The sequence below is a fragment of the Peromyscus leucopus genome, chromosome 15 (genome assembly GCF_004664715.2).
Source record: "Peromyscus leucopus breed LL Stock chromosome 15, UCI_PerLeu_2.1, whole genome shotgun sequence".
Taxonomy (NCBI): Eukaryota; Metazoa; Chordata; class Mammalia; order Rodentia; family Cricetidae; genus Peromyscus; species Peromyscus leucopus.
The window spans coordinates 1,940,315-1,952,002 of NC_051076.1; the positions used below are offsets into that span (position 1 = coordinate 1,940,315).

Genomic DNA, 11,688 nt, shown 5'->3' on the forward strand with positions numbered 1-11,688 from the left:
TTTAAAGGGGGAAAATGTGATTGGGGGGAAAAAGTGTGATTGGGTAAATGGATTACTCATTTTTAATAAAGTACTGAAGAAATGTGGTAAAAGACCATATAGATCCTCTTGATGTATAAAACCATGGAATGAAAATTTAGTGTGTATCTTATAACCCTTTCAATATCTCTGAGGACTCCCCTTCCCAAAGGTTCTGCATTTCACAGACTAATTTCCCTGACAAAGAAAACCATAGGAAAAGATTCCCCGTACTAAAATCATGCTCAATAGTGGGTACCCTTACCACTACCCCTCACAGACTCCTGATTCTCACCATTGAAGAGGGCTTAAGGAAGCCTTCTGTGTCTTTTCCTCCCCTTTTTTGTGGGCAGGAGAGGATTCCTCTGGCTAGGGTCGCTGTTAAGTACGGGGTCATATCTTCACACAGAGATGGGGACATGGACATGACCTCCAAAGCACTGTGAAGCCTGTCCGATGCCTTATTTCCGACATGAGGAGGAGGGCCAAAGGTCCTCTTGGTTTGGGGAGGACTTCTGGAAGCAGCTGGACACACACACACTCTTCTTTCTCCCTCTGTGACTTGCTCCTGTTCCATGACCACCATTGTGAGGATGATCAAGATGATCTCTCTCCTGAAGGGGCAGAGTTGAAGTGCCTGGCGTGGGCTTTACACACGGCTGCTGCCACAGAGACAGCCGTTGTGGCTACACAGGCCAGCAGAGTCCTTTGCCTCTGCCTCCCCAGGAATTGCTGGTGTCCAGAGTGGATCCTGACGACTAGCAGTCTTGGGTAAAGGGAGGAGCTGGGGCCCACAAGGGGGAAGGGCCGAACACAGCGGGGTACCAGGTGTAACATATGAATGGAAGTAATGACTGGATCCTAAACGATTTCCAGTTGGCTACAGGTGGCATTGCACTTACATTCTTTTCATTTCAATTAAAAACATTAAAAGACCATGGGCTAGGGAAATGGCTCCGCGGTTAAGAGTGCCTGCTGCTTTCGCAGAGGACTTGGTTTCAGTTCCTAGCACCCTGTCTGGCAGCTCCCAGCTCCCTGTAACTCCAGCTCTGGGGGATCTGACACCTCTGGCCTCCAGGAGTACCTGCACTCACATGCACATAACCACATGCAGACATACATAACTACACACAATTTAAAAAAAATAAATCTTTTTAAAAAAAGAACAGTTGTTTATGTGTGTATGTTTACATGTGTGCCACACTGAGTGTGGAAGTTAAAGGGACACTTTCAGAATAAGTTCTCTCCTTCCACTGCATGGACCCTGGGGCTAGAACTTAGGTCACGAAGCCTAGGGACATGCGCCTTGCCCCACTGGGCTGTCCCACCAGCCCTAACGCTGCAAAAATACTATCCTTTCAGTCTTGAGAACACAGAACATAACCCAGGAAAAATCATTAGTCATTTCCAGGTGCACCTTTATTAGGAATGAGCCCTTCTCACTGAGACAGAGAAGGGACTGCAGTTTCACAGCAATTAAACATCATTGTAAGACATCAAAACAGACCATCAAAGTGTGGGTGGGAGGAATTTCCAAAACTTGACTTCCTTCACAGACATTCTTGTTTTTTGTTTGTTTGTTTTTTCTTTTTCATAGACATTCTTGGAATGCAGAGTTTTCTAATTTTGCATTTCATATTTAATTTTGCTTTTAGTCTAACTCATGTCAACACACAGCTGCTTGGGATTTTCTTGGTATTCTCATGTAAGTGTGGATTATCTTCTGTGAGTTCTGGGACAGGGCAAGATCAAGCACGCTGACTCAGAGCAGTCATTGCTGAAGTGAGGTGGGTGTGGGAGGGAGATGCACGTGTGTGACTGAAAACAAGTTTACACTATCCAATGATTTAATAACACTTTATAAAGCTGAGTTCTGGAAAATTATTTCAGCTGACCAGTACTAGCAGAGAACCAGCAACAGATTCACTGGAGATTTAGACAAACTTGGTTGAGAATTGTGGGCTTAGAGGTAGAGATATGGTGGTACATGAAGAATGCATATTCTAACTAGTGTGGTCTGCTAAGCTTCTTGGCTGCAAGGTTAAAGCAAATTGCAACAGTTTTTAGCACTGAGAAAAAAAAGAAACAAAAGCTGTTTTTGTTCAAAATCCCAGTCACCAGGAAATACTGGCATCCTTTGTGATTCAGGTTAGCTCTCCGGCATTGGCATCAGCATGGCTGGACAGCTGCTGTCCGCATGGGGTCTGCTGGGTGGAAAAGAGATGAAGAATTAGATTTCACATCATAAGTAACTCGGTTTCCCCTCCCACACCAGAACACACTAGTCATCGACTACAGCTGGCCTTGGGTGGAAACAGGCCCAGCACAGGGACAGCACAGGACGGAAGGATGATGCTGACAGGCTCTGCTGTGAAGAGTCTAGCACCACACTTAGCACAGGGAGTGGGGAATGGCATTTCTTCATTCTTAACCTCAGCCTAAACTGCTTAACACGGTCTAGAACAGAAGCAAATGGGTACCACTAACTGGGTTTTTAGTGACTTAGAACTCAGTGTGAGTGCAGAAAGTTACCCTGAACAGACAGTGCTCACCAGCTGTGACGTTGCAAAAAGCTGTGAATTGCCAAAAGGATAAATTGTTGATCTGTGACTCATGCAGCCTCTCAAAGAATGTTGATGTTAAAGAATAATTATTTTCACCGGGAGGCAGATGGATTTCTAAGAGTTCAAGGCCAGCCTGGTCTACTGAGTTCCAGGACAGCCAGGGCTACACACAAAAAACCCTGAGAAAAAAAAATCATTACTTTCAGCAGGTGATGGTGGCCCACATCTTTTATCCCACTACTGGGGAGGCAGAGGCAAGAGGATCTCTGTGGGTTTGAGGCCAGCCTGGTCTACAGAGTGAGTTCCAGGACAGTCAGGGCTACACAGAGAAACCCTTTCTCAAAAAAAGAAAAGAAAAATCATTACTTTCTTCTTCCATAAAATAAACACTTGAGTCTTTCCGTCTGTGAGTCCCTGGAAGCTTGCTAGCCTTGGTGCTGGAGGACACAGAGAGGTCACTCATCAGACCCAAGGTATCCTGGTGTTACTATAGCATTGAAGATCCATCAAGGGAAAGCTGTTGCCCCCTCCAAAAGAGTGGAGTCTGCCTCTCAGTGGAGACATGCCATTGTCTCCTCCCTTAAGTGTTGATCCAGTTGGGCTGGCCCATCACCTGTCCAAGGGACCACCTTCAAGAAGGCAGGCCCACCACAAACCATGCTAAGGAAATAGGAATAATAACTATCCCTTCAATGAGATGGTCTTTTCCTTTCTTACTGATGCAGTCTCTTACAGACATGCAGCTCTAGAAGCTGCCGGTTTTTCTGAATCACCCAGGAGAGCTCGGCTTCTCCTTCTGTCTCTGTTCTGAGCATGCTTTTCCTCACACTTAGGCTCTACTCACTTCTCCTTCCTGACACTTCCATGCTGACTTAGCTCAAAGGAAGTCGCTTTTTCGTTTCTATCTCCATGTTCCTCTTCTGGCAATGGCCAACATTTACAACTTGCCCACCCTGAAGTTTTTCTTTCGAATTCTAATAAAATTGTTCGAGTCCATTCTTAAATTCTTTTGTCAGTAAGGCTAAGAACCCCAAGAGGGGACTCAATTTCCTCAGCATCACTGGGTCCTTTCTAAACAATTGCTCTCCCTGTAGTTTTCCACTGGGCCAAAGATCTCCTTTAGGTTTCCGATTTGGCATTTGAGAAGTCAGTTAGATCTAGCTCACATATAAACACAAGAAAAACAAACAAACGAGAACCCTTCATTTCGCCTTGCACTGAAATCACAATCCCTCCTCATGGCCTCTGTGCTGTGGCCCTCCCTGTCTACAGTTCTTACTTCCTCCCCAATGTCCCTTTTGAAATCTTGCTTTCTACTATCCCTTGGAAGTGCCTCCCTTGCTTCCCAAACCTCCCTCCTTCATCTTTAGCCAGCTGAATCCTTGCCAGGCAGCCCCTGTTGGGAAAGACCATCCTTAGGTGCAAGTGCCCCACCCCTGGCACATCCCACCACATTATTCTATTTGCCTCAGGAATGATTTAGTTGTTTGTGATCTGTATATTTCTAGGGACTGGAAGTTCCATTTTTTTGTGTGCATTTATGTTTAGTACTTGTCTAACACAATACATTTGTTAAATAAAGGTACACTGAAAGGATTTCTCTCATTAGTTCAATTCATCCCTCTGTAAAATATAAAGTTCATCCATTAGTGTTGTCTCAGTTCCTCAGATCGCCCCAACCCAGAATGTCCTCCTACCGCATTACAGAAAACGGCAGCAGAATGCCTCAGTACATGTGCTGCCGGAGCGAGCACAAGCCACAGCCTCTCAATAACCGGGTCCAGACTTACCTGCCCCCCTTCATTACTGCAGAGCTCCGATCTGCCTCAGGCGGGTCATCAGCTCCCCATTCTTCTGCATTTTAATCAGATCACTGCAGCCCCCTATACAGTCTTTGCCAATGAAGACTCGAGGGACCTGCAGCAGCAAAGAGTGGGACAGTTAAGGAGCCTCGTCACCTCTCCAGTGTCGCCCACCAAGCTAAGCTTCACAGACAGCTTTACGACCTTCTGAAGAAACTTTTAAAAATGCTCTAAGAGTGGAAGCAGTCGTTAGAAAAACGGTACTAGGGCTGGGCTGTAGCTCAGAGGCAGAACTACTGAGCAGGAGTTGAACCCTCAGCCCCAGGTAGGAAAAAGGTTTTCAGATCCAGTGAGCTGGGCACTGGCAGTTTTCTTCACTTTACAGACATATGTCAGGAACAAATTCTGATTGACACAGTGAGATCACCAGGCTTCCTTCTGGCTCTCCTGCAGCTGGGGCCAGACCTGAGACCATCAACTAAACCCCAGCAATCAGGAGCTGGGTAGGTCCAGGCTTATTAAATATTGCATCTCCTTATTATTAAAACACTGTCCTCAACTAGAAGACAGTATGGTGCTGTTTTGAGTCTCCTGTAGTCCCTTGCTGTTGGTAAAATATCTAAATGCTGCAGCTCTGGGTCAAGGAAACTGATCTGTTCTGGCTCGCTGGCCAGACTGACTGGTGAGTGTCCTAGTGGAATTGGTCACTTCCCTCCACAGGCCACTGCTCAGACACTCTTCAGAGGCGAAGAGGCCTTCAGACTCCTTAGGAAGGAGGACATGCCCTCGCTGTGGCCAGGTAATGTCCAAACCAGGGCCGTCACTTGAAGGCTGACTGGCAGTGAGGACAGGGATTCTAGGGCACCGAGGGGTCAGGAGGCAGCAGGCCTTCTGAACATAAGCGTCATACTTGACAGATGGGCGGGGGTCAGGGGAACAGAATGAGAATGGTTTTCAGAGCATCCTATCCTCCTCAGAAGACACAGAACTTCAAAGTGAATTATTTAAAACGTGAGGAAGAGAAAAAAGGTTGAATTACTGTGGGTAAATTTTAGTAGCGTGTTTTTTGTTTGTTTTATAGAGAGGGAGAACTAGGATTTAAAAATTAGAAAGCTGATAACGAAACCAAAACACCATGCCGCAATCCAAAATCTGCAAGCTACTCCTTTGCCTGACAATTAGAAAAAACCCACAGAACCCTTTCTGGCAGGTCTGCCTGGCGAGTATCCTTCAACCCCAGGAGAGGCTGGCTGCCAGGGGAAGGCCGGGTGGCTGTAGCGGATTTTGTAAAGGAGAGTGACACAACCTTGCTTCCGTTTGCTACAAGGAGAAGCCTGCAGAAGATGGGGAAAGAACCCTAAAATCGCCACGGAATACTGGCTCCGTTTGACAGGAAAGGAGGCCCCCAAGTTTGAGGGCTTATCTGTCCCCATCTCCTCACACTTGGGGGTGCTCTGTTGTACCCATAACAGCAGACCCCAGTGGTTCTGTTGAAGAGAATGACTTGTTATTAAATTTGTTCAAGCTTTAAACACGGAGAGAGACCATGTTTGACCAGTTTTGAGTGTCTGTGTTTTCAAAAATGATTCAAGCAGTCATCACTGTCCCTACAGCTTTCTACATCCCTGTTTTTCTTCCTGTGTGTGGAAGCCAAAGCTTGACACTGAGTAGCTTCCTGGATCACTCTGTTTCTAAAAACTGAGGCAGATTTTTTTTTCCTATGTGGGTTCTGGGGTTTAATCTAAACTGCTGCCCTCAGGCTTGTGAGGTAAAAACATTTGATCCACTGAGGGTTTGAGCTAATTCCAGTGGCAAGAATGCCACAAAAAGCAAAAGGTCGGCTCCTGGGAGCTGGTTCTCCCCTTGACTGGGAATCAGAATCCTACAAGTTCTGGTTAAATAAGATGCAGGTTTCTTCTTTCAAGCCCCAATTTTTTTTTTTTGGTTTTTCGAGACAGGGTTTCTCTGCGTAGTTTTGCGCCTTTCCTGGAGCTCACTTGGTAGCCCAGGCTGGCCTTGAACTCACAGCGATCCGCCTGCCTCTGCCTCCCGAGTGCTGGGATTAAAGGCGTGCCACCACCGCCCGGCTCAAGCCCCAATTTTGAGATTCAGACATAATGAGCTAAGGTCCAGGAGTTCGAATTTCTAAACATTTCTAAGGTGCTGGTCACCTTTCAATCACTGGTCTACACAGAACAGCCCCTGATTTCTCCTGGGGTGACTGAGGGCCCTCCCACAACCCCCACCACACACACACACACACACACACACACGCACGCACGCACGCACGCACGCACGCACGCACGCACGCACGCACGCACGCGCACACACGCACACTCCCCTGTCCCCTTCCAAGGCCTATAGTGCTGCCTGAGACAGTCCCTGAAATCAGGCTGCACCCTAGTTTTTTGTACAGTCTGGCAAGAAGCTAGTTTGCCTTACAGCCTGAAGAAACGTTGCCCTCCCACCCCACCCCACCCCTCCCCTCCACCCCTCCCCCCCCACCCCTCACCCCCTCACCCCTCCCACCCCTCCCACCAGGGTCATCAGCAAAGTTGTTTTCAACCATTCAGGCTGAGGGAGAGGAAGAAACGTCTGTCACTCAAACCTCTGGCCCACGCTCTCCTGGGGAGGAAGTTGAGTCAGGCTGCTCAGAGGAGGAAGAACTTTCAGCCTGAAATCAAGCTGGGAAACACTGCTCTGGGTTTCCTGGAATGGGTTTTCCCAGCGTCCTCTGTAACCCTAGGGTTTACTTCCTGTGTGTGTTCAGGCCAGAGGCTGACAGTGTCTTCCTGATTTTTTTTTTAAACTGAGGCAGGGTCCTTGTTCCCCTGTGCTGGGATTACAAGCAGGCTGCCCTGTATGCACAGCTTTTGTTTATGCTTGAAAGGTAAAGGTTTTATCCACTGGGCCATCTGCCCAGCACCCGCATCTCCACTTCTGACCATCGTTGGCTAGGTTTCCTCGGACGCAGCTGCTCAACGCTCCTTCAGCCCCCTTCTTCTACCAGTTCTCACCTGGATTCTGTGCGGCCTCAGACCCTGTCCCTCCTACAGTCTCTTGTTCCTGTGAGAGATTCCTGGAAAGTACCCGAGGAGGCAGGGGCGAAGACTGATTAGGGGCTTCCGTGACTGTGAAGCCTGTGGACTGTGGGTGTTTCCGGACCAGCTTTACAACCTTGAATGATTTCTAGCCTACTTTTCTGTCTCAGCTGGGCTTTTTTATTGCTGTGAAGAGATACTAGGATCATGCCAACTCTTATAAGGAAAACATTTAATTGGAATGACTGGCTTACAGTTCAGAGGTTCAGTCCGTTATCATCATGGTGGGGAGCATGGCCTGCAGGCAGACATGGTGCTGGAGCTGAGAGTGCTACACCTTGCGGGCAACGGGAAGTTGAGCCGACGGCCACACTGAGTAAAGCTTGAGAAGAGACCTACCTCAAAGCCTGCCTCACATTGACACACTTTCTCCAACAAGACCACACCTACTCCAGCAAAGCCGTACCTAAAAATACCCTTTGCGGGCCATTTTCTTCCAAACTACCACATTTGCCCACCTCAGTGTCAGACTTGATGACCACATAAGCATCTTTGGAATGTAGTAACTTAACAAAACCCTTCCGCTATCAGCCAGAGGGGTAAGAATGCTATCACACAACATCTATCTGCACGGCTATAACTTGCTGCTTTTGATGTTCCTTCCAAGCTCTTTTAAAAAGTGCTTCATCTGGCTCTCTTTATTCTGCTACTATAAAACTACTGCCGTGGACCATAGATGCTGAGGTAACAACCCAGCTCCGTCGTCTCAGACCATGCCCTTTCACTTGACTCTAGAATGACTGATCTCCTTTGAGGTGAGAGCAGTTTTTGCATTGATGATGTACAGTGACCGGCATGACCCTTCCAAGAGTCAAATCGAGTCCCTCTGAAAATCCAGCAGCGGCCTTGCTCACATGCAGCACAAGCTGGTTAACCGGAGGTTAGAGGTCTTCTTAAGGCCTCAGATCTAACTCTTCTTACTCTAACCCCTAATGTCCATCATGCCAGCCTCCTGACTCGATGGGACACCAGCCACACTCTGGCACACATGCTAGCCCTTACTGTTTGTCTGCTTTTTCCTTCACCTTAGTGAGGCCCTGATGGTTCCATTTAAACCAGTGACCTGCTGCCCACACCCTGCCTCCCCTTTCCTAGTTAACTTTCTTTGTAAGCACATCACTGCCACCTGCCAAATATACAATTCATTGTATTGTCTCCTACACAAAAGTGCGCATTTTAAAAGTTAGGAGGTTTTTCATGCGTTTGAATTTTGACTCAAAAACCTATTAGAGGGGGTTGGGGGTGAGGGGTGGGAGTATGTCTACAGGATCAGGGATATGGCTCAAAAACAGCATGAGGGCCCTGAGTTCAGATCCTCAGCAGCCTGGTAAAAGCCAGGCATGGCGGTGCACAATCCTGGGAGTGGGGTGCAGAGACAGGTAGATCCCACGGACGCACAGGCTAGACAGTCTAACCAAAACAGCAAGGGTGCAGGTTCAGCAAGACCTTGCCTCAAAAACACTAATGTGGAGAAGTGATTGAAAAACACATCCTGAGGTCAACCTCTGGTCGCCACACATTCATATATACACACATGAATGCACACGCGCGCGCGCGCACACACGTGTACACACACACACACACACACACACACACACACACACACCCCTCTTGAAATTTTAGACTTAAAAGGCCACCACTAAAGAGTGTTGCTTTACAAATCAGTGCAAACATCTGATAAATGAAGGTTTTTTTTTTCCCTCCAGGAGAGGCTAAGACAGCATCATCATTAATCCTGTTGTGGCTGAAACCACCTACAGATCTTTCACACTATTATTGATGGCTGGCTCCCCCCCTCCGTATGATCTGAGCATGGGACTGTCTGAAAAGTTCCCAGGTGATTCCATTGGCAGCGAAGTTTGGGAACCACTGTCCAGAAGGCCCTGTGCGGGAGCCAGCCAGGGGCCTGTAGAGTGGCCACACCTCTCTGTTCTTCCCATTCTCGCCTGCTCTGAGACCTCATCCTATAGCTGTAAAATAAGCCCACCCTTGATCGGCACTAGCACACAGATTTTTGAATGAGACAGTTCCAGGCTTTATACCCAGATCATGAAATTTGCACTAAACCCCAAGTAGGAAATGTGTTTCTGCCAACTGTCCCACAAGGTGCCCCGAAAGGGACCTAAGTGAGCTGGTGTGACTGCCACCAGGGAAGACCCTGTGCCTCTCGCTTTGGCCGTCAGACTGTCTAAATGACGGGCCTTAAAACTAATTTCCCCAGAACCCCTGTGCTGGGAAGGGCTGAAGTCCTGATCCCAGCTAGTGTAGGAACTTGCCTGACTGGAGGAGATTTCACAGTTCTGGGGCCCTTCCAGGACCAGCTGGACCTGAGATAACAAGCATGAGTCAATAGTGGGTGAGGACCTCACCTTGATCTGGCCTATAAACCTCCAGCCTTCTATCTGAACCTAAACCTTAGGCTGGGCACATGGCTAGTTGGTAAAGTGCTCGCCCATGAGAGCGAGGACCTTAGTTTTATCCCCCAGAATCTACAGAAAAGGCTGGGTGCAAGTCACAATATTAGGGAGGCAGAGATAGAAGAACCCTAGGGATTCTCTGGCCGCCAGCCAATGCAGCCCAACCTCTGAACTCCCTATTCAGTGAAGGACCCACTCTCAAAAATTTGATGATTGTTAGTGATAGAAGAAGTCATCCCCCAAAGATAGCCTCTGGGCTGTCTCACAAACGTGTACACACACACACACACACACACACACACACACACACACCCTAAACTTTATAGACTTGGGAGCCACTGGCCCTCTCTCTTCATCTTCCCAGGGCAGCCTCACTGAATGTCTCTTCTCCCTGCTTTTCACTGTCTCGTGTCTCTTTAATTGGTAGTGGAGGCAGGTGGCCAAGGTTCTTGGCTTGTTGGGGCTGCCAGATCCTAGGCTTTGTCCCCCACTCCAGTAACAGTGAGACAAGCTCGCCCTTCCAGCGCCAGAGTCCGTCAGGCTGGGCATCCCACCAGCAGCTCAGGCACAAAGGAAGCCTTCTCGGGAAGAGGAGGTTCTGAGGGAGCCGCACAGTGTATTTGCAGAGCGGGATTCTGAAGTTGCCGCTCTCATCATGCAGCCCGGGGCACTGAGGCCAGAAACTGTCAGATCCTTCAGAAAGTTAGTGTGATAGCCAGGCCTGAACAGCAGCGGGCCTGAAATATCCTACAATTAAGGCAGCAAAAGGGGCAAATGGGGGAGCAGAGGCTTCTTTTTCTAGTGGGTGGAGCTAGATACGAATGAACAAACCAGGTGATAAAGAAAGAAAGCCCAGAGAAAGGGAAACGCAGGCTCACAAAGCCCACCAAGACACATGCAATCATGGGCAGACGTGTGTTCCTTGACAGAGAAGCTGAAGGTCACACCAGCCTCGCAGCTGCCCCTGCCTTGTCATTCAAAACAGTGCTTCAAACAAAGCCTTCAGATGCACAGGGAACCCTCCAGCTCGGCTGCCAGGCCCGCTGACCCGGCCGGCCGGCCGGCCCCATACCATACATCGCTGTGCTGCCTCCTGGTCCGCTGCCTGCTCAGCTGACCAGTGTCTTCCCTCAGGTCCCTCCCCCACGCCCTGGAAAGCCCTCTGGATGCTTTGAAGGACAGAGTCCCGGTAGTGGCAACCTAGAAAAGGCACAGATGTCTGCACAGCTCTCAAAGGAAACAGCAACCCTCGAGCCTTTCCTTAGTGTTTGAACACACTCACTGTTCTTGCTCCGGTGAGCTGCTGTAAATAATCTTGAATCTCACTGGTGTTGTTGGTAGCTGTGATATCCACAAATTCCAGAAACCCTGGTTTGAAAGGCAATTGTCTGAGGATCTCTTGTGTCTCCTGGCAGTAGGGGCAGGTGGGCTTGATGAACACGACCACCTTCCCAGGCTGGATCTTGCGGTTCACAAACTCCTGAGCCATACTGACAGGGTGCAGCTTCCCCAGGAGGACCGCTCAGTTGAAGGTGTTGGTCGGGTGTAAAACGTGGCTTAGCCACAGCTCTCATTTAATAAGGAACCTCCTTGGAGGAGGAGTTAGCCAGCAGGATGATTCAGTTTTAAAGGGCCAGTCCCAAAGTCAATTCATTCCGGTATGATTCACCAGTTACTAGGCCTAGGAATGCACACTTGCTGTTCAATCCCTGATACATAGGGCAGGCTGTCTTTGTGTTCTCCGCCTTTGGCGATGCCTGTCCAGTAGCAGGGATCAGCGCTCAGT

General features: G+C 48.6%; 1 protein-coding gene across 2 annotated transcripts; it reads right to left on the reverse strand.

Annotated features, from left to right (window-relative positions):
* Nucleotides 1-1,418: 1,418 nt before the first annotated feature.
* Nucleotides 1,419-11,471, reverse strand: Glrx (glutaredoxin). 2 transcript variants are annotated; one of them, XM_028894001.2, is made up of 3 exons: nt 11,185-11,471; nt 4,373-4,499; nt 1,419-2,222 (listed from the first exon to the last, which is right to left on the reverse strand). In XM_028894001.2, the coding sequence occupies exons 1-2, from the start codon at nt 11,389-11,391 to the stop codon at nt 4,386-4,388; spliced, it is 321 nt and encodes a 106-aa protein (XP_028749834.1). In that variant the 5' UTR covers nt 11,392-11,471; the 3' UTR covers nt 1,419-2,222; nt 4,373-4,385. The 2 variants fall into 2 exon arrangements, with proteins under 2 accessions (XP_028749834.1, XP_028749833.1); XM_028894000.2 differs by having other exon boundaries at nt 1,419-2,225.
* Nucleotides 11,472-11,688: the final 217 nt, after the last annotated feature.

Bases quoted from the DNA above. Each gene is read 5' to 3' on its own strand.
- Glrx (XM_028894001.2), bottom strand. From the start codon at position 11,391: ATGGCTCAGGAGTTTGTGAACCGCAAGATCCAGCCTGGGAAGGTGGTC. The intron at 4,500-11,184 runs GTGAGTGTGTTC...TTGCTGCTGCAG, and splicing joins AGCTCACCGGAGCAAGAACA to GTCCCTCGAGTCTTCATTGG.